General features: G+C 37.8%; 1 protein-coding gene across 9 annotated transcripts in view; it reads left to right on the forward strand.

Annotated features, from left to right (window-relative positions):
- The window catches only part of LOC124776292 (mitogen-activated protein kinase kinase kinase kinase 5), a 305,769-nt gene that overhangs the window by 166,559 nt on the left and 115,100 nt on the right, over positions 1-24,110 (forward strand). For 4 of the 9 annotated variants that reach the window (XM_047251199.1, XM_047251204.1, XM_047251203.1 and 1 more), the window contains one exon: positions 6,370-6,420. The exons of the other annotated variants lie outside the window; for them this stretch is intronic. In XM_047251199.1, the coding sequence (XP_047107155.1) occupies positions 6,370-6,420 (51 nt within the window). The remainder of the gene's footprint in view (positions 1-6,369; positions 6,421-24,110) is intronic. 9 annotated transcript variants of the gene reach the window in all.

A 24,110-nucleotide genomic window follows, 5' to 3' on the forward strand; every position in this document is an offset into this window, starting at 1 on the left:
CATGGGAGTAATGCACAAAATGTAAACTCTTGCTCAAGAGAGTAGAAGAACAGGTAGAAAGTACAGTTGGTGACTACCAAGGGGGATTCAGGAAGGGAAGAGGTTGTATAGAACAGATATTTATCCTGAAGCAACTGATAGAACATAGGGCCTTAAAAAACAAAAAGACAGTAATAACCTTCATGGACTTCACAAAGGCATATGACTCCATCGACAGACAGACTCTTGTTAGGATACTGAAGAACAGAGGACTTGATGGAACTACACAAGAACTCATAAAAGAAATTCTGACAGACACAAAAGCAAGGGTGAGATTCAGAGGAGCACTGTCAGAAGAATTTGAGGTCAAGCCTGGTGTTAAACAGGGAGATGGATTGTCACCATTGTTGTTCATAGCACTGGACGAAGTGATCAGGCAGTGGAGAGCAATAAACGAGGAAATGGGAATACCGAAGACCCATGTGAGGGACAAAAAGGACAACAGGGCTCAAGTGGACTGCCTAAACTTTGCAGATGACATAGCAGTAGTAAGTGAGACGGAAGAAGATGCAAAGCCACAACTTGACAACTTAAGTAAGGTAGCCAGAAAGGTGGGACTGAGGATCGCCTATAACAAGACAAAGACATTAAATACCACTGCAGACTGGGAAACACCGGAAGGCTCTGTGCAAATGGTGGACAAATTTAAATACCTGGGAGAATTTATTACGGGAAGGAATAAGAGCAAGGAGGGAATAACAGAGAGGACAAAGAAGATGAGGTCAGCCTTCTACATGACGAGAGAGATATACAATAAAAAGAATATATCCATAGAGGCAAAGATAAGCCACTATGAGGCAATGGTGAGGAATGCAGTATTATATGCTGCTGAGACGATGACATTAGGAAGAAATGGGGCAGAACAACTAGAGGAAGAAGAGAGAAAAATACTGAGAAAAATACTAGCTCCCAAAAGAGGTGGAGAGAGGTGGATGCGAAGATCTAGGGAAGAATTGTACCGGAACATGAGAACAATATCCGGGGAAATCAGACTCAAAAGGGAAAGGTCTGCTGGACATGTAGTTAGGATGAGTATGGACAGAATGACGAAGAGAGTGTGGGAAACAACAGGAGGACAAGGGGAAAGACAGGAACCAAGTGGGTTGTTGAACTTCGGAAGGACTGGTTGGAATTGGGGATCAAGGTCGAAGGCAAGGAAACTTGGAGGAACAAATATACACCGACAAATATGACGGAGATCAATGACAGAGAGGAATACAGGAAAAGATTAGAGTGTCACCAGTGGAGCCGACAGGAGAAACGGAAACTGAAGATCTCGGAAGAAGAGTAGGAGAGAAGAAGAGGAAGAATGAAGAGGTTCTGGAAGAAGAAGAGGAAAATGCAGTTCACGAAGGGGCCACCCGTGGTCCTACAGAGGCCGTAATGCAAGAAGAAGAAGAAAATGCAGAAACAAGCACTTGGTAACAATGCTTTAGTCAAGGCACAAACACAGGAAATAAATGGCCAACATCTACATCCGTATACTTCTCTGCAAGACATCTTATGGTGCGTGGCAGAGAGTAATAAGGTGTATAACTATCTATATGCCTCAATATTTGACTTACCATATCTTCATGGTTCTTATGCAAAAAGTTCATTGGTGGCAGTATAATTTTTCTCAGTCAGTATCAAGTATTGGCACTCTGAAATTTCTCAATAACGTTTAGTGAAAGAATAACTTCTTCCTTCCAAGTATTCTCGTTTGAATTCAGGTAGCATCTCTGCAATACTCACATGTTGGTCAAACCTATATGTAACAAATATAGCAGCAAGCCTCTGAATTCTTTGAAGTGCTCCTCTAATCTGACCTGATGGGGATCCCAAACATTCAAGCAGTACACGGGAATGGATTGCACCAGTGTTCCATGCGTGGTCTTCTTTAAAGATGAGCTACACTTTCCTAAAATTCTCACAATAAACCAAAGTCAATCATTTGCCTTCTCTACTACCATCCTTGCGTGCTCATTCGATTTCATATCACTTTGCAGCATTATGCCTAGATATTTAATTAACATGACCGTATCAAGCAATACACTGTTAATGCTGTATTTGGACATTATGAGGTTGTTTATTCTACTAATCCACATTAACTTACATTTTTCTACATTTAGAGGAAGCTGGCATTCATCATACAAAGTGAAAATTTTGTTTAAATCACCTTGTATCCTTCTACAGTCTCTCTACTATAACAACTTCCTGTAAACCACAGCATTATCGGCAAACAGCTGCAGAATGATGATATTTTATGTACATAGAGAATAAGAGCAGCTCTATCACACTTCCCTGAGGCATTCCTGATAATATCCTTCTCTCTGAACACCTACCATTCAGGACAGTATACTATTACTTAAGAAGTCTTCAAGCCACTCACATATCTGGGAAACTAATCTGTATGCTCGGACCTTCATTAACAGCCTGGAGTGAGGCACCATGTCAAATGCTTTCCAGAAATCAAGCAATATTGAATCTGCCTGTTTCTCTTCCTCCTTGGTTTACAGGATTTATCATGTGAGTAAAGAGCAAGCCGAGTTTTGCATGAGTGATGCTTTCTAAACCTCTGCACAGTCAGTAATTATCATATGGGATGGCTGTTAGTTGATATCACATAAGTGTGGGCTCAAGTACCATGAAAACCTAGATCACTGTTACACTCTGTAACTAAATTACAGTGCATTTTTCTGTCGAACTGAACATGGGAGGAATGCATTGAAGTTTGTGCCATGACTGCTGAATGGCAGACAGAAGCTGTGTTGTTTGGAAATTTCATCAATAGCGTCAAAAGCATCAAAACTTTCTTCTGAATATATCCTTAAAATCTTGTAGAAGCTGTAGGGAAGGCCTTTTTCACCATAACCATTGAGGGTCAATGTTCAATGACCAACATTAAATCCATGTTGATCTATTCCTTTGATATTGATGAGATTGTTTTAAAGAATGTATTCTGCCTCCTCAAAATGAATAATATACATCTGTGTTGAATGTTTGAAATTTTTTAAGGAACAGCAGGAGGAGAAAATTTCGAGAGATGGGGCATGAAAATTTTAAAGTCCAGCATGGTGATGCATAGCATCAGCATATATGATGCAATAATTATTATCATAAAACAGGACAGTTGTATCTCGTACACCATATTCACCAAAATCAAATTCATTTGGTTTTTTCCTCACAGTGGAGCAATTTTGTATAATAACCCATAAAATGCCATACATCCTAACAAAGGAAGAACACTTCCAGAGTGTGTTCTGAAAGTAACAGCAACACCTTAACACCTTGATATGTGCCTGCTCCCACAGGGACTACCTTGAAGGTGATGGTACCAGAGGTGATGGTGCAGAGTATGATGCGAATTTGACATAACAGTATTATTAAAAATTTCAGAAACTGTTGGACCACATATTGCACATCCGGACTTTATCACTTGGTAATATTAAACCACATCATGTTTCATAAATCCCTAAGTTTCTTCAGTCAATAGTAGTATTGATTGACTTGGTTCTCATCCTGCTCTAACATAAGTATATCTGACAAAACATAAATGTATATGTGCCACTGACACTTTGTTTATGACAAACAGGTATTCCTTAGTTATCATTCATGTTCCAAATTCATCTAATCTCTATATTTCCCCAAATGTGAAGTGACTGTAAGTAATAGTTATTTTGTCCACATATGTGGAAGCCTAGAATAGATCTTTCCTGCATGTGGAACATCTGCATTTACATAATTCCTCCTTGACTTTTTGATCATTACCTGCACTTGCAGTACGGTGTTTGACACATACAGTATAACAAGCACATAACTCACTTATAGCAGTGCCATATGTAAAGCATTATTCAAATGTGGAATATTATATGCTACCCTGAGTTTTCACTTAGTCTGCACCACATTAACATGTTATATTAACATTCAGTTGCAGATTGGTGTAGCCTTTTGTGGCAAGATAATAAGAGTTTTCAAAAGAATTTATGGTTGATTGCAGGTCCCTTCAGTAAATTTCGTATGATATTAAATCTGTTTATCCTTACATACTGATGCTCCAGTTGGTAGTATCATGTTTTTCCCATGTAACAAATTTCTTGCTTCGCTTCCTCCAGTGTGTATGGTTTGTTAACATACAATTTTGTTAAAAGTTACATCATAATCAGTAAAATAGTTACAAGCATTTAGGTCAGGTGTGCAAACAAAATATTGAAAAATTCTTGCATTGGAATGTGAGATGGCCTGGAAATGCTCATTGAAGTTATTGTATCAGCGGGGGAGTCCCGGTACCAGGAAGTCACATAATATCTTAGTGCAGTACTTCATTCTCACAGTATTTGCCTGACTCTTCTCCTCTAAAAGATAATGGCCCAATGATCCTGTTTGACTCACTCTGCACATTACAAATTTTTGAATGCTGTTAATGCAAAATTTAGAGATTGGCATATGACTAGCACGACTTTACAAGTGGAAGTCAGTTTCATTGGGCATCATATTATTGCTAGGATCTATTGTTTCTGAGTCTGTACAAACTCTGTAGTTTTCATTTCATCATGACTCTACTTCTGCACATGCACTGACTATCAGATAGGAAAGAATGCAAACTGTTAAATTCCAAGAGCTACTTTGTGCAGTGTAATCCACTGTACATCGGAAGTTATTGATACAGTTTCATACAAAAATCTATGGAAATATTTGTATTTATTTGTGATTTAAAGTAATGGTGAAAAAAAGCAGAGAAAAAGAATAGTGTCTAAAATATACTGCTATCGTCTAAATAGAATGTCCACATTTACAATAGTAAAAGTGTAAAAGTGGCAAGATATGTAGTGGGACATAAGTGTACTCCATTGTCTAAAAGAATGTAACTGCAAGAAGAATACAAAAAGGTCTGTTGAGTGCAACTGAATTGAAACTAACAGTAGTATTGTTACTTTGGCAATAAGAGCAGGAGGGGGGGGGGGGGGGGGGAGGGGGGAGACTGCTCCGGTGAGAAGCAACAAAGACTGTAAATTAAGGGTAACAAAGTAGATATTTTTTCTGTAACAATTATATTGAAAACAGTTTTACTGCAGTTGAAATCAAAGTAAATTATAAATAATCAACATTTTCACACGAAAGAAAACTACATTTTGGTACTCTACTTTTTTCTCTTTTTTAATAAACAGAATACTATCACATATTTGATCTTAGTTTTGCCATAACCAAAAATAATTTATGTACTGATCACAGAATCAGTAGTATTCTGGAGAAAATGATGTATAGTTGTGTGCAGGAGCATACAGTGTGAAAGCTTGTTCACTCTTATTTGTCAAATGAACTCTTTCCTTTTTTTCTCTTACTTCTTATAACAGTGCCAGAAATACCTATTTGGAATGCATTAGTCAATAGCTCAACATCTGTTAGCTGGCTGTACCTTGCCTAAATTACTGCCTGCTGAATTTCTTTGCTACCACTCCCCGACTTACTCATCCTCATCGCCTCCTATAATGTTACTGGAGGCAGCAACCTAATCAAAAACTCTGCTTTACTTGTCAGTTAAGTGCAACTCTATATTATACAATGTTTTCAGATCCACTTGCACAGCGAATGTGCTGAGCCAATTGCAGTCAAAAAGAAAAGAACTACCAGCAATAGTTATTCTTTCTCTTCTCTCATTCACCCCACCCACTTCCCCCCTCCCCCTGCATCCCATGAAAATACTGATACTGTCAGTCTAAAATTGTAGTCTTTTTCTCAGCCTCCTTTTTCCCCCTGTGCAAACAACACTCATTGTTGTAGCTGTTGCCATGTCATGTTAAGATGTAATTTAAAACATCACTGTTGAAATTTTGCATGTTTTTTGTAATATTTGTCGCTTCTTTTCATATAAGAGGAACTTTTCTCAGAAATGAAAATTTCTCTTTCTTCTGTCTTCTGTCTTTGCTCAGAAATTGAATGTTTTCACCTGTCTGTCAGTACTGAGTAACAATGAAACATTGTTAATTTGCTTTTATGTATGTATCTATCAGCTATTTTAAAACTGCCTGCTTTTATCTGTCTATATACATCTTTCTTTTTTGTGTACCATCTTCATTTCACAGTCTTCAGATATCTGTGCTGAATTGGATACTTGAAGGTGCACGTCATTTGATATTTAACACAGTGAAATATTCCTTGAATGTGCCAGTACCAGCTATATGTAATGTGTGTTTTGTGTCAGACTTTCATGAGGTAATCTCTGTTTTTGTTCTATTAATTGAATAAGGAAACAGAAAATTAAATTTTTTGTGTAATGTGATTGATTGACAAGATAAGTTTACACAGTAACATGTCTTCATGAATTGTTACAAATTATTTTTTTGTAATCAGGGGAAATCATCTACCTCATTTGACTACATCAGAAGATTTTTATTCACAACAGTAAGTAGGAACACCAGAAAAATTTGAATTTTGCGAGTATGATATCACAGTTTGGCTTGATTAAAGCACATTAAATCTTACTGTTTTAATATGGCACAGAGACTAGAAACTAGACTACTTGCTTTCTAAGCTTTGCATTTCCATAATTGTGTATTTGAGAGTAGCCAAATTTCTATTTTCTCCAGTTTCCTAACCACACGGTTCAGTCATGGGTGTATTTTTTTTTCTTTAGTAGCAATCATCAAAATTATAACATTGCAAGGGCTATTTCATGATAAATCACAGAAACGCGTGCTCGTATTTTGAAGTATGTTGTTTTAACGGAAAAGCTTCTGCAAACAAAAAGTCTAAATGCTTAAAAACTGAAAGTATGGTGAACATAAATAAAATTGCAGTATTCCTCGCCAGTAAAATAGCATTTATGCAAGATTTAAGTTGTGGTAAGGATAGTATCTTCCATTTGTTTCAATACGAGAAGAGAGCAGTTTGAGGATGAACTCTGTTATTTCGGGTTTCCTTCCAGTAAATCATGTATTTACAGTCAAAAGGAAAGGTATACACTTATCTAAACAAACTCCAAAAGAAACCAAAGGGTCGTGCTACAAGTTTTTAACTGTTGTATAATTTAGCATCTGTAGAGCTTCCTGCTTGAAGCAGTCAATTGAGATACTTTCCCACTCACTTAACAATAGTAGAGTGTAACACGTTTGCAGATGAGCAGAAATGTACGTGTGTGTGTGTGTGTGTGTGTGTGTGTGTGTGTGTGTAGTAAGATCAGGAACAATGTGTCTGGACTGTACACTAAGAGTTCTTGAGAATGAAACTGTTATATCAGTCACACTGAGAAGTGATATTTAAAAATATCAGAATTGGAACACAGCTGTTGGAAAAAGTTTCCCATATTACTCTCAGAGGCCAAACTAGTCAATTAGCAAGTTGACAGTGGTCTATGTATTTTTTATATATATTCGACCATCATAAAAATGTTTGCTAAGCTTTTCAAAACAGGAGGCCGTTAGTGATGCCAGTTTGTATTAGTGAAGTTTAGCCTTACTGTACATCAGTGGCTTTTTATCAGTTTTAGTTGCAAATTGGCACCCAATGAACGAGATATTAAACATGTTTGGTTCAAGCTTGTTCTGTCAGTGGAAGTCTCAGAATCCAGTATTGGAATGTGACCATCTGCTGTGAACCTCATGATAATGTGTTTGTTTGCAGTGCTGTAAGAACTGTTGTTTTGTGAGCTGTGAATGTGTCTGGGGGTTGCTGTACAGAAATCTGATCAAAACTTATTGACATTTAAGTGCAGAACTGCAATGTCAGGCCCTCGTACAAAGCTGTAATTTCAGATAAACTGAATGCAAATGGATTTAGGCTGTGCCCTTCCTTTTTCCTTCCCATTTGCCGTGTGTGTATGATGTTTTGCAGGAAAGTGATATCTAGCTTTTATTAAAATATTATGCAGCATCTAAATAAAGTGGGTAGTGGCTAAAAGTAAGATGTATGTATTTTACAGATTTTGTGCGTGTGACTTTTCAGCTTGTATTGTAACAGCTTTATAACACCAGCTTTTCATATTACAAAATTACAGAGAGATTAAATAGCTTGGCCATTACTTGTGCAACTGAGAGGTGAAATTCCAAGTACTGCTAATACACACACTGTTTGTAAACAGTACTTGGAATTTTGTCTTCTCAAGGTAAGTAATGGGCAATCATTCTATCTCCACGTAATTTTACAGTCTACCATATTGTGATTTATACACATTGCTTTATTATCTAGTCAGGTAATCAAAGCTAGTTTTGAGGACTAATATTGCTTATGAATTAGTTCATGTTTGCCAAGTATGTAATGTTGTAATGAGAGTATTAGTTACATGTTTGTGTTTCTTACAGTCCTTAAATATTAGCTGAAATACATTTTCTGTGATAAATGCATGTGTTGTTCCAACCAGGATTTGGTATATGTTGTTATAAGTTTCGGATTGTTGAGGTAAAGGACTCGGAAGTGCTCTGCCATAGCATCAAAATAGTATACATGTGTCATTTTGTTTTCATGAGTGCATAAACAGGAGCCAAGGCATGTGTTACCTGTGTATTGTAACCTCCTTTTATGACTTGCTACTTTGTTCTTGATAAATGTGTGTTTATTGCATTCAGGTATCAGTACCCTAAGCGAGAAATATTAGACAGTAAGTTTAGTTCCTGTAGAGAAACATAGAAGGACAAACCACAAGGAAGTTGTAAGTTTTCTCTGGTTCACTATTACCACATTATACTGAAATATTAAATTTGAGACAATGGAGTTGATTTTTGGGGAGCTGTGAGTAAAAATTGCTACACAGAAAGATAAATGAAGGAAAGTGAGTAGTAGCTGAAGTCATAGCAAAGGGAGGCATTTTGGTCAAAGTTTTGGTCAATAAGGATTAATAATGTTTAAGGGAATATGATGAATAACATATAACATTAACTAATATACTGGAAGAAAGAAAGCAGTCTCCCTCCCTCCCCCCTCCCCCCTCCTCATAATATCAGTATAATGATTGTTGGTATTGAAAGTTAATATTGATACAGTTCGTTTTTTGACTTCATCATTTTACACACATTGATGTTCTGACAGCAAGCTATAGAATATATTTGTATGAATTTGTTGTGTGTAACTTGAAAGAAGTTAGATGAAATTTTCTTTGTGTCTAGCAATTGTATTCTGTTAGGAGATGTCTATCAATGATGAACACATACAGTTTTTTTTTAGTTTCTCTAAGCTGTTCTTTTCTTGTCCTATGTATGAGGTAAGCTTGCTAAGAACTTTTATTTAATGACATGTACTTCAGTGGTTAATTATCAGACCACAAACCAAACATCCATAGTTTAGTCATCTGTCAGCCCAAGGCTGTTTTCAGAGACATATTACTTCTTTCAACTCTGGACATAGGATGACAAGGTTGTACTACTATCAGTATGACTATGCCTAGTAAAGCATTGCAATTTGCAAGCTAGCCTTCTGGTTGAGGACAGCTTTACTTATGTAATTTATTCTCTACTTTTACAATAATGGAATGTTTTGGAAAAATTTAAACAGAGGTTGAGATTAATGCTGAATATTCAGTGCAGTTGCTTAGTGACAGATAGTAGTGGTGACTGTGTAGGTATTTGAATTCTGAGTCTCCTGCAAAGCTGTAAGCTTAAACTGATGGGTGTACAAACAGTTATGATATTTGACGTTGCTGATGTGAGTGCTGGTCTTGACAGAGAGCTCAGAAGAAGACATGCAGGTTTCACAGAGTGGGAAGATATAGAGGATTTAGGACAGAGTGCTTTTGGAATGTCAGCACAGCCTCCAGATTTAAGTTACATTAACTGCAGTCTTGTACACATGAAAGGGAAGGGAGGATGAGGGATGGATGTTTGGAAAGGGCTAACGAGGTGGAAAACAAGTACCAATAAAATGCCCTAGAATAACCGTACAAACTGAAACAAATAAGAATTCACATGCATTACTGATTGTGGGGAAATGAGTGATAAACACTAGGCCATAGGCATCTTTGTGGAACGACGCTGAACACTATAGTAAACTTACGATGAGGTTGGATGACTGACCAATACTTACCACCAGGAGGTGAAATTCCAAGTACTGCTAACAGGCACACACAATAGTGGGACGGGTGGGGGGAAGAACTGTCCTCTCCTTCCAAAATATTAATTCATGAAGAAGGAAACCAGGATAATTTTTTCACTTTTCTGTTTGCTAGAATAGTGTTCTCTACTGTTATACATTTCAATTGGCAGTACTTGGAATTCCAAGATAAGTACAGGCCAGCATTTCTGCCTCATAATTTTAGATGTCACTGGCAGAGAATGACATGGTGGCTGGTTGGCATCTTGTATTCCTCGGGTCCTGAATGTGTATTGTGTTTAATTTTATGCTTTCCTCAACTCTCTTAGAAAGTAGTTTTGAATGAAATTCAACTGTACTACTTGATTACTGGTCAGTTCAGATGGATCTTTCCTGAAAAATTTTAGCAGAGAGGGTATACAGCAGTAATGGAAGTCCACTAACAAAATTTATGAGGAATGTTCAGCTGCTTGTTTGCAAGTTCTTTCAGTTTTACACCTCTTCAGAGACTTATATGTATCTAGCCTACCCCAGTAACCCTACTGGGGAAAGGGAACCTACTGTTAAATATAGTATTCAAACCATGTGTCATTCCTGACTTACCTACACATCGAGTGGTGAGGGCTAGCATAATGGCAGACTGAAAAATTCTGGTGTCCAAGCACGCTTTGTCCTATGACCTTACAGACTCCAGGCTCACACTTTACCACCAGGTTGACAATAGTCGGTATTCAGTGTAGTCAAGAAAAATATCTATTCATCAAACAGCACCACTCAGGCATTCACGCATCGTCACAAAAAAGGTATCTTTCAGATCCAAATTGGAATGTATATCAGAAAGATAGATTAGATTCTCGAGGAAGGGGGGAGTTTATAGCAACAAGCAGAAGCTTTAGGTCCAGTGAGGTCCCAAAATGAATCTGATTGCAAACTAGTATAAACTAGAGGAACTGAGATCAGTGGACTTAGCTTAATAAACAGGTATTTCTACCTATCACCAGAATTAGACGTTTGGTCGGAGTGTCATTCAGAGGTATCCTAAACTCGATGGCACAGATGTACCTCCACATGCAAAAGAAATATCCTAAATCTCCTTGTTGCAAACAGTCTTGCTCTTTTTGAGTGTGTTACCAGTGAATGGTTAGCTGCCATAATTCTGTTACAGGAACAATGGTCACCACGACTAAAAAGGTCATCAAGAAAGCCAGTAAAGCATGTGTGTTTTGTTGAAGTAATAGTGTCAGTTTTAATTTATTTAAGTGAGGAACTGAGGACATTTAGTTCAGGTCTGGCAAATGCAGAGCAATTATGGTTAAAGTTGAAAAACTTATATACTGTGGTCTGGATAAGCATGTTCCATGTACAGTAATAAAAGATGGCGAAGGCCCATCCTGGTTTAATTTGACCATTCAGAGACTGTTGTGAAAACAGATACACTATACTCTTGCTACAAAAGTGATTGCAGGCATACTGGTGGAGAAAAGTTGATAGCAATTCATGCATCCATAAGTAGGGCTATGTTTGAAGGCAACAGTAATTTCCACAGTCTTAATGTACTGAAAGATCGAACTGAAAATGCTAAGATGATCTGGTTATACATAAAGAAAGCAGGATTTTTAAAGTCCATGTTTAGAAATTGATTCATGCGAAGAAATACTACCATACTAATGTTTGACTGCCACATAGACTCACAAATAAGCGCTATCGATATTAGCAGCCCCCGATATTGAAAAACTCTCAAGACTACTTAAAGTGAATAAGGAAAGAGGCACTGATGAAATTCCAGTTTGATTTTACATTTGATATACCATGAAATGATATTGCCTTATGGAAACATAGTGACCATCTTGTAAAATTATTTTGTTATTTAAAAAGGGTAGTAGTCTGGATGCGCAGAATTGTAGGCCAATATCGTTGACATCGCAGTACAAGAGCATAGTCCAAATTCAAACATTGACATTCCTGGAGGAAAACAAGGTGCTCTCAAAGAACCAGCATGGATTCAGAGAAAAACACTTTTGTTATTAGCAACTAGCTTTATTCATACACAAGATTTTACAAACTATTTTCGTAGGGCATTCAGCACTGTGCCACATTGTTGACTACTAACCAAGGTACGATCATATAGAGTATCTTTGCAAAAATGTGATTGGGTCAAAAAATATTTGGCTTATAGAAGCCAGTATGCTGTATTGGATGATAAATGTTCCACAGAAATGAAAATAACATTGGGTGTGCCTCCAATGAAGCATAATAGGACCTCTCAGTGGTTTAAATGTACATAAATGATTTATCAGAATCATCAACAGTACAAAATTATCCCCTTCTGATGCAGTTGTGTACAGGAAAGTATCATCATTGGGCAATCGTAATAAATTGTAGGAAGACTTGGTCAAAATTTTCATTTGGTGAATTGAATGTCAGCTGTCTTTGAATATCAATAAATGTAACATAATGTCTATAAAAAAGAGAGACAACAATATACACTGACAGAATAAAAAAGAAAAAAACGCAACACCAAGCAGTAGTTCTGCAACATAAACAGAAGTTGATAGGCATGATGTCTCTTCAAATTTCACACCAGGTGCATAAGAGTCACACTAATAGTGCCACTATGAGTATGCAAATCAGATTTCCTGTAAATACATGCTGTAACAGTTGTGAGCAGTAGTTATCTTTGAGATTGGACATGTTGAACCTTTAAAGCGATAAAGGTGCCATTATCAACACCTCACTGAGTTTAAACAAGGTAATTTAATAGTGCTGTGAGAAGATGGATATACCTTTTGTGAAACTGCAGAAAGAGTGGCAGGAATATAGCCAGTGTAAATAATTGCTGACAGTGGTGGTCATGAGAATGTGTGGTCACAAGAGACCAGGCTCCAGATGGCCATGTGTAACTACCAAGAAAGAAGACCATTATGTTTAGCATATGGCTCTGGCGCATCGTACTGCATCTGCATCAGCAGTTTGAACAGCAGTTGGCACCACAGTGACACAGCGAACTGTTACAAATAGGTTACTGCAAGGGGAGCTGTGAGCAAAAATCCTGTAGTGTGCATTCTACTGACCCCAAACCAGTGCCATTTGCGGCTTCACTGTCAAGTGAGAGTTCATTGGGAGATAGGGTGGAGGTCTGTTGTGTTTTCTAATGAAATCTGGTTCTGTCTTGGTGCCAGTGGTGGCCTTGTGTTGCTTAGGAGGAGGCCACTTGAGGGTCTGCAACCAACCTGTCTGCGTGCTAGACACATTGGACCTACATCTGGAGTTATCGTCTGGGGTGCAATTTCATATGACGGCAGGAACAGTCTTGTGGTTGATCCATGCACCCTGACTGCAGATCTGTACATCATTCTGGTGATTCAACATATTGTGCTACCATTCATGAACAACTTTCCAGAGGATATTTTATGACAGGATAAAGCTCACCCACATGCTGTTGTTGTAACCCAACATGCTATACAGAATGTCAACATATTGCCTTGTCTTGCTCGATCACTGTATGTGTGTTCAATCAAGTACACATGGGACATCATCGGAAACAACACCTGTGTCATCCATAACCAGCCTTAACCGCAACTGTATTGACTGACCAAGTGCAACAGGCATGGAGTACCATCCCACAAATTGACATATGACATCTGGCACCTGTACAACACAATGCCTGCATGTTGGCATACTTGCATTCAACTTTATGGCAGATACACCAGTTGTTAATGTCCCAGTATTTCAGATTTGCAATTGTTTGTCTCAAACTTATATTAACCTGTGATCTGCCAATGTTCACCACTTAAATATGTTACCTAGACAAATGTATTCCCAAAATTTCATTACTCTGTATTAATTTTTTTTTTCATCAGTGTAGTATCGTATTAGATGATTAGTGTTAAACACCTTGAGCATGTCACATTGTATAAGTACTTAGGGGTAAGCAGCGGAAAAATAATCCTATCAGGGCACAAAAAAAGGTGTATATGCTCTCATTTAAAAGGCTCCACCTGAAAACTGGAGTACCAGCTGTGTCATTCTACCTTCCTTAGAACCTTTAAACATTTTGCCAAAAGTTATTGCCTGCAAACCTATTCACCCTTTCTTTAACATGCTGTCATCTCTCATTCCCACAAGCTCCCCTAACTATAACCAGTCCAACTCATTGTCATTATTTCTTTGTGTATCTTTCAGTGCCCCTTGCCTCACTTTCATAGTCCTGTTCATTCTCTACTACTACTACTACTGTCGTCTTCTCTCACTGTCACTGTCTCCTTCATGCTGTCTCCCTCTTGCTGCTACTATCTCATTCAACCCCACTGCTGCTGTCTCCACCTTATCCAGGTCCCATATCTCTCTCTCTCTCTCTCTCTCTCCCTCTCCCTCTCCCTCTCCCTCTCCCTCTCCCTCTCCCTCTCCCTCTCCCTCTCTCTCTCTCTCTCTCTCTCTCTCTCTCTCTCTCCCTCCCCCCCCTCTCCCCCCCTGCCCCCCTCCCCCTCTCAGTCTCATCTTTGTTCTTTGTTGTCACTGTCTTAGAGTCTGTCTCTCATTATCACTGGCTCTCTCATCCACACCCCTTTCTCCGTCTCTTTATTCTGCTCCCCCTGGCACTATCCCCTGCACTCTTTTCATATGTCCCATTGCCAGTTGTGTCCCTCTCTTGGTCTCACACTGTCATTGTCTCCTTCACTCTTTCTATAACACAACCACTGTATGCCTCCTTCCAGTATTTATTACTTTTCCATATCTTTCCGATTGCCATTGTCTCCTCCTCTCTTAGCATAAAAAGGCAAGAATATGCTTACATGCCAAGATTTGTGGGAAAATCTTTAAAGGTGCTGAAGAAGGTAGCATGAGGCAGCCAGTACCTCGCTTTTTGTTCCGAATCTTTTAGACAGGAGCATATTTGCCTGTTTTTTGCTCTGATAGGAACATTTTTCCACTAGTTTCTTTCTTTTCCGTGCTACAGCACAGCATGGTACTCATTTGAAAATAACATTATGGGTCAGTAAAATTTTGGTAATTTACTAATTTTATACCTCAGGCCAGATTTTACATGCATAAAAATTTTGCATGTGCTTCACTACTACAACATGGGATTCCCAGAACTCTTCTGATGATAACGGAGATAATTTACAGAATTTTTCTCCATGGCATACAACTTTATAACTTCGGTTTTCAACTCAAAATGGATTTTACATGCGTAGTTTACACATACAAGTAGGGTAACTTTGAACCTCTGTATCTTAGAAACATAAAGAAATCAACAAAATTTTCAAGTCTGTTGGAGATCGGGACCTTAGGAATCTATAATAAAAGTTACACCTGCAGGGCGTAGCCATCTCTGAATGAGTGGCTCCGTCATGGTACTCAAAACCATTTCTTTGGGATATTTCTTGATAACAGATAATCACTTTTGAAAACAGGAAGATGGCACCTCCAGGTAAATGCCTGGAGAGTGTATCGTTAAAATTTGAGCAATTTACTGTGATTAACTATTCAGGTATCCACTGCTGATGGCAAAAAAGTGGTGAAAAACATGCTTTCTCAGATTTTCTCAGGAACTGCCCATGAACTAAATTTTGCCTTCACTAGCCCCTTAAAGTGCACCATGAACCACAGGTAATCCATAAAGAACCAACCGATTTGCTACATTTGTATAAGATCGAGGAATTGTGTGATATTCAAATGTTGAGCTTTTACTATAGGATAGTTACTGTAAGACAATCCTTTTGATAGGTATGCAAATTGTCCCTAGTCCAAGAGTTATCCAAAACAGTGGACCCTATGTCTATCACCAATGTAACATGAAGTATGAGCTGTAGAATACTTCCATTTTTATACACTGTTGCATGTGTACTGATACTGTGAAGTCATATTGAATGGGATGATCACATAAAATCTGTAGTATGGAAGATGAATGGGAGGCTGATGTTTGTTGAACAATTTCTGGGAAAATGTGGTTCATCTGTCAAGAAAATTATGTACAAGACGCTAGTGCAAGTAGTTGTAGAGTATCATCCTTATCAAGTAATTATGACAACATACATTGAACTAATTCAGAGCTGTGCTACTAGGACCGTAATGGCTCGGTTTGTTGTTGTTGTTGTTGTTGTTGTTGTTTTGGTCTTCAGTCCAAAGCTCTGTGTGATAGCTTTTACCTAGCCACCCTCTTCATCTCTAAATAACTTCTGAAACTGACATCCATTTGTACCTGCTTACACTGTTCCTGCATCAGTTGCCCTCTATGATTTTTACCCCCATACTTCCCTCCGTCATTATAATTCTGTCAGAGACAGCAAAGGACCTTGAAGAACAGTTGAACGGAATGGACAGTGCCCTGAAAGGAGGATATGAGATGAATGTCATCAAATGCAAAATGAGGATAATGGAATGTAGTTGAATTAAATTGAGTGATGCTGAGGGAATTAGCTTAGGAAATGAGACACTTAAAGTAGTAAATGAGTTTTGCTATTTGGGGAGCAAAAAACTGATGATGGTCAAAGTAGAGGGGATATAAAATGTAGACTGGCAAAGGAAAGGAAAGTGTTTCTGGAGAAGAGAAATTTGTTAACATCAAGTATAGATTTAAGTGGCAGGAAGTCGTTTCTGAAAGTATTTGTATGGAGTGTAGCCATGTATGGAAGTGAAACGTGGACAATAAATAGTTTGGACAAGAAGAGAATAGAAGCTTTTGAAATGTAGTGCTACAGAAGAATGCTGAAGATTAGATGGGTAGATCACATAACTAATGAGGAGGTATTGAATAGAATTGGGGAGAAGAGAACTTTGTGGCACAACTTGACCAGAAGAAGGGACTGGTTGGTAGGACATGTTCTGAGGCATCAAGGGATCACCAATTTAGTATTGGAGGGCAGCGTGGAGGGTAAAAATCACAGAGGGAGAACAAGAGATGAATACACTAAGCAGATTCAGAAGGATGTAGGTTGTAGTAGGTACTGGGAGATGATGAAGCTTGCACAGGATAGAGTAGCATGGAGAGCTGCATCAAACCAGTCTCTGGACTGACAACCCCAACAACAACTACTTCCCTCCATTGCCAAAATGACAATTCCTTGATGTCTCAGGATGTGCCCATCGACCAATCCCTTTCTTTTCTCTAATTTGACTCAGCACTACTGCATTAGTTATCCAGTCTGCCAATCTAATCCTCTGCATTCTCCTGCAGCACCAAATTTCAAAAGCTTCTGTTCTCTTATTTTCTCAACTGCATATAGTCCTTGTTTCACTTCTGTACAAGGCTACACTCCAGACAATCATGTTCAGAAAAGTTTTCCTAACACTTAAATTTATGTTTGAAGGTAACATCCTCTTTTTCAGAAATGAGTTTGAATTTGATATCCTCTCTACTTTGGCTGTCATCAGTTATTTTGCTACACAAATAGCAAAACTCATCTTCTACTTGTAGTCTCTCATTTTCTAATCTAATTCCTTTGGCTTTATTTGATGTAATTTGACTACATTCCATTACCCTTGTTTTATTTACATTTGATGACATTCGTATTATAACCTCTTTTCAAGACACTATCCTTTCCATTCCACTGCTCTTTCAAGTCCTTTGCTGTGTTTGATGAAATTACATTGTTACCAGCAAATCCCAAAGTCTTAATTTCTTCTCTGTCAATTTCAGTTCCCTCTCCAGGTTTGTATAACCCATGGCAGTCCAACATATAGTCCAACAAAGTTGTTTTACCAGACACAGTAGTAAGTGAGGACAATATTTTAAAATTAACATGCTTTGTTGATTGCATGCAGATGGAGAATTCATTAAAGAATGTTTGAAAACGTTTGCAGTGTGTCCAGAACAGATATCATTAGTGCAAAATATTAGCTTGTCATATCAAAACATAGCTCAAGGAGTTGACAGAATGGCAAAAGATACTGAAATTTCTCATGAAGCATGCTTAAAGGAATGTGTATTTTACAATTTAGCACTCAATGAAAGTGCCAATGTTCAGATACAATCTAATTGGCAGTCTTTGTGAGAGGAGTGACAGATAAGTACACTGTAATCAAGAAATTACTTTCCTTGCATTCAGTGAGAGGTACAGGAACAGAAGAAGACATGTACGAAGAAGTAATACATTTTATTGAAAAATTTGATCTTCAGGGCAAAAATATTTGTGGTTTAGCTACAGATAGATCATCAGTAATGACAGAGAGAGCAAATGGATTAGTGACTTTGATGAGTAATAGCATGACACACTTGCTTGTAAACACCAATGCATTATTCACTGAAAATAGCTCTGTGCCAAAGTTCTCGATTTGAAGAACCTTATCAAAAAGGTAATATGAACTGTCAATTTCATATGTGCAAGAGAACTAAATCATGGAGAAGTTTAGACCTTCCTGTCTGAAGGAGGCCTAGGGAATGACGACGACATATACTACAGCCTAGTTCGCTGGATCAGTAGATCAGCGACACTCACATAATTTTACTCTCATTTGGGAGAAATAAAAATCTTCATGACCAGCAAAAGACAAAATGTCAGATTTTTGGGGAATGAACAATGACTGAATAATTTGGCTCTTTTAGTTGACATAACAAAAATCTCACCGACCGCAGTCTAAAATTCTATGGTAAAAATCAACTATGTGTAGAAGTGTATGGACATATTCAAGCATGTATTAAAAATAAATAAATTGCAGTCAACGCTGTTTTTAATTTTTAAAAAAATTAATAAAAAGCCTATTGTGTTCAAGAAATAAATAGAGGAAAGACAGTTGGTTCATTGGGAAACCTGTTCTATGTAAAATCAAGAGACTGTTGATTTCGACTAGTACATAACTTTGCTCATAGAATTTTATAAAAAATGTATCGGACGTGGTCATTATCCTAACCTGCCCATGTCAGTACTTCAACAGTTGTCTTTATTCAGAAACATATATGTGAGCATATTTTATTTTATTTCTTTATTTATTTATTTTTTTACAAATGGAAAGTGTAAACCCTAAAATGACATTTTTACTATCAGATGGCCATCTGAGCAGAATTCTCAGAATTTGACATCAAATGTATCTCCAAATGTCAAAGAATTGTGCAGGCAAATAAAATTTTATTTGTCTCATTAAATTTTGGTATTATTCATTTTATTTTTCATTAATTTTATGTTTCATCTTAAGTTTGTAATTATCTAACACAAATACGTATTGGCTACCTACCTAGAAATATTGTGTTTTATTTCCATTGGTTTTGTTCTTTTGCAAAATTTTGTGGTATGGCCCACTACAGTTATCAAAGTTAATAATGTGACCCACTTACAAATTTTGTTGGACACCCCTCTTATAATCTGTAGGAAAATGTTACAAAAATTGTCGGTGAACTTAACTGGAAATTCTTAGGAGAAAAACAGTGAGATCTCCTGAAACTTGGTTGGGTAAATTTGAAGAACCTATAATCGAAGAAGACTGTGAGATCATTCTGCTACCACCTATGGGTCACAAGAAAAAGATGAGATGAGGGTGCATTCAAAGGCATGTAGACAGTCATTTTAGCCTCACGTAATACACAATGAAGCTGGAAAGAAAGTTGATGATATTGGTTCAATGTACCCTCTGCTATATATTGTACAGTGGCTTGTGGAGTGTTAAGTAGATGTAGGTGCCTCATCTGTCTAACAAGTAAGTAGAGGAAAGAGTTGGTGATAGAATATTTAATCAGGAATTAATCTTAAGTTGCCCAACACTCCAAGTCAGTGGAAATGTAGAAGTTTTGGACTAGAAGGATATTGACAAATAAATACCACCAACAGGAAAGTCTCAAACACTTGAGACGTTAGAAGTGAGAACAATGGGTTTTAAGTCAAAGATTGAAGCATGGGTATAGGAAAATAGAAGAACAAGCAAATAATAATGGAGAAACATCCAAGTAACAAAAAGACACCAAACAAAGAAAGTAAGGAGGAGGAATAAATAAAAATTATTGCAGTGATCAAGGGGATAGGCCATGATATGATGCTAGAAGAAATGGACTTATAGAACAAGATCCCTTTTATGAAATTATGAGGTATTCAGGCATGATGAGGAATCTAAATTGTGGCAAAGCAGATGCTGTGCTCTGCCTATTGTGTTGTATAGCAGGCTTCTCATATATAATCTCTATTTAGGGTTTACATCCACGAACCTTTTGCCAGGTGAATAAACTTCTGACTCTGTAAGCTATCGTTTTTCTTAACCATCTTTATTTACTTGTGACATCTTTTGCTGGATAAGCACACACTTATTTTTAAATCTCCAGGGTTGACTCGAACTCCGGCAAAATTTAGTGTTTATTTTTTCATGAGCATCAGTTATCCATTAACAGTGATACACAACAGTATGAATGGGTTTACTAGTGAAGAGTTGACTAGTGTGCATCTCATGTATTAGTTCACTGAATACAATGGAAGAGTGACACTACTACTACTACTACTACTACTACTACTACTACTACAACACTGAGCTGTTCCTGTACAGGTGGCAACTGTGTATGGCATTTTCATATCTGAGGTTGGTTGCGTTACTTCGTGTTTTGTGTTGAACATTTTCATAGTTGCATATTGCAGGTTTTTTCACAATTATAAAGGCATTTTCACACAAACAGTGGTAATGTGAGTAAAAAAACTGAATAAATCATAATTACATCATTATTCTGTAGCTAGTCACTGGAAACCCCAGAACCCTTCTACCAAAATACTCAGAAAATGTTCCTGAATAGTCTCCAAAATTTTGTCGATGGAGTTCAGTTCCCCCTGTATATTTGATTATAGTTCCATATTGGAGAGTGTTTTGCATGCAGATTTCCCTCTAGCTTTATTTTCCTCTGAACAATAAAACAAAGGTAAGAGTACTCACAGCATGTATGGCTGCAGGCAACTGACAACATTTATTTCCTATATTTGTTAGTACTAGATATAATTCTCTTCCATGTATCAACTATTTGAGTTGCGTATTGTGCATAATAACTTTATTGTTGTGCAAAACTGAATTTCTTAAAAGCATTTGTTGTCTTGATGATGTGTCACATCTCTATATTTTACTTATCATGAAATAGTATGTGAACATCAAATTCATTTTATCGTTCCTACCACACCACTATTGTGAATAAGTTTTATTCATTGTGTAATAAATAAAAAATGCATAGAAATAGCCAATACTATTTGATGTTACAAATTTTTATTGGTATTGATCTCAGTAAATAATAATTACAGCTTGATGATTACGGGTTTTGGTTGGCTTGCAACCATCCTTAGATGAAGCTTACTAAATAGTTGGTACCTAGGTACAAGATTGGCCACAACAACATCACTACTACGCAGAACTCTTCTGTTTTAAAAATGTGAGAAAGCATAACTGTTAGCAAACAAAACCAGCAGAAGACTAATCACTTACATGAACGCGTAATCTCATAAAGTCATGCACATAATAATAATAATAATAATAATAATAATAGTAACAACAACAACAACAACAACTACTACTACTACTACTACAATATAGGCACACCAACTAATAGATGTAAATTTGGAGCACTTACTTGTGATTGATTATTTCCAGTAGCAAAATTAAAAAGTAACTTGCAATATTCTTCATGAGAACTTGCATTTTTGATTTCTGAACTCACTCATTAAGCAGCAATTATTTGTCTGAATTTTATTAAGTGTGATTGTAAGAAATGTCATATGAATGCCAATGTTGAGGTTTAGGTGTAAAACATGTACAAAATAGACAGGATAATGAGGGAAAGCAGTAGAGGAACTCAAAATATTTGTTTTCAAAACACTGACCAACTTCCATTATGTGCATGTTTGTAAATGAAATACATTTGATCCAGAATGGGAGATATGAAAAATACTAGGTAAACAAAATACTAGCTGAGAAAAGTAGGACATATATTTGTGGTGAAACATGGAGACTTATCTGCTGTATGAATGTTTGAGGAAGAATTTCTGGCAACAGTCGTGGATTCTAGCAATGTTCAGTGCAACTGTCAACAGAACAGTCACCATGAGCTGCTATCAAAAGAATGATCTTTTGGAACAGAATGCATTCCATGTTAGAGTAATCAACCATGTCCCTTATCTTAAGTATTTTTCTTAAGCAGTGTGGTTGAAATCCCCATCTGGCCATCCAAACGTAATTCATTTTACAATGTCAGGATGGTTCCTTTGAATAAGTCATGACCAGTTTCCTTCCTCACTCTTATATAGTAATGAACATATTAGTGACAGTACATTAAAGTGTAACTGGAAATTTTATTAGCCTTGATCTCAGTAAATAACAATTACAGTTTGATAATTACTTGTTTTGGTTGCCTAGCAACCATCTTCAAATGAAGCTTACTAGATAGTTAGTACCAAACTAGCCCTTGCCGAAGGTGCAGGCAAAGAGGGGGCCACAAAAACTGATTTGGGTGGGGGAGAAGAAAGATAATATAAGAAATAACCACAAGAGGTAGCCGAGTTCTCCTATCCCTTCCTTTCCTGTCTTCTGTCTCGAAGGAACCATTTTTTGTGTCCTGTGACTGTAAACTCATGCTGTTGTCGCAGTGTCATTTCATCTGAGTAGCATCAGAAAGAAACATCTGCTAGCTACAGTGGAATTCTTGTTGCTATGGTAGTGTAGGATCATAATGGCCGGTGAGTGTGTGCTTCAGCACATATGCTACTACTGAAGGCTTCCAATTTCTGCCGACTAAGGACTGGAGCAAAACGCTCTGGAGGAGGAAGCTACTGTAGAAAGTTGAAGGCATATTTATCTTACTTGCAGCTGTAGCCACTACTTGCACTGCATCCATGTTTTGATTGGTTTGATTTTCTGCGTAAATAAAGAAAGAGTTCAATAATAAACCCTCTTTAGGTGATTAATAATATTACAGGAGTTGTACAGAGAATGAAGTCACCATCAAACAAGGGATAAAGTAGACTGAAGAAAGTAAAGGAATCCACAGGGGAGAAAATGAGAGCTGCTTGGAAATTCTGAAGATTGAAGCAAAATAGCTTTGTATGATCTGACAGGGTTCAATCATATCTAATGATAAATTACATTTAATGGAAGGAAACATTCCACGTGGGAAAAATTATATATAAATACAAAGATGAGGTGACTTACCGAACAAAAACGCTGGCAGGTCGATAGACACACAAACAAACACAAACATACACACAAAATTCAAGCTTTCGCAACAAACTGTTGCCTCATCAGGAAAGAGGGAAGGAGAGGGGAAGACGAAAGGAAGTGGGTTTTAAGGGAGAGGGTAAGGAGTCATTCCAAATCCGGGAGCGGAAAGATTTACCTTAGGGGGAAAAAAAGGACGGGTATACACACACTCGCGCCCCCCCCACACACACACACAAGTGCACCCGCGCCCGAGTGTACACCCGTCCCTTCCTCCCCCCAAGGCAAGTCCCTCCGCTCCCGGGATTGGAACGACTCCCCACCCTCCCCCTCAAAACCCACATCCCCTCGTCCCTCCCTCTCCCTCCCTCCCCCCCGATGAGGCAACAGTTTGTTGCGAAAGCCTGAATCCCGTGTGTATGTTTGTGTGTCCGTCGACCTGCCAGCACCTTCATTTGGTAAGTCACATCATCTTTGTGTGTGTATATATATATATATATATATACACTGTGACGCATTCTATGTGGGAATGACCAGCAACAAACTGTCCATTCGCATGAATGGACACAGGCAGACAGTGTTTGTTGGTAATGAGGATCACCCTGTGGCTAAACATGCCTTGGTGCACGGCCAGCACATCTTGGCACAGTGTTACACCGTCCGGGTTATCTGGATGCTTCCCACCAACACCAACCTATCCGAACTCCGGAGATGGGAACTTGCCCTTCAGTATATCCTCTCTTCTCGTCATCCGCCAGGCCTCAATCTCCGCTAATTTCAAGTTGCCGCCACTCATACCTCACCTGTCTTTCAACAACTTCTTTGCCTCTACACTTCTGCCTCAACTGACATCTCTGCCCAAACTCTTTGTCTTTAAATATGTCTGCTTGTGTCTGTATGTGTGGATGGATATGTGCGTGTGTGCGAGTGTATACCTGTCCTTTTTTCCCCCTGAGGTGGGTCTTTCCGCT

Source organism: Schistocerca piceifrons, chromosome 2, assembly GCF_021461385.2.
Source record: "Schistocerca piceifrons isolate TAMUIC-IGC-003096 chromosome 2, iqSchPice1.1, whole genome shotgun sequence".
Classification (NCBI taxonomy): Eukaryota; Metazoa; Arthropoda; class Insecta; order Orthoptera; family Acrididae; genus Schistocerca; species Schistocerca piceifrons.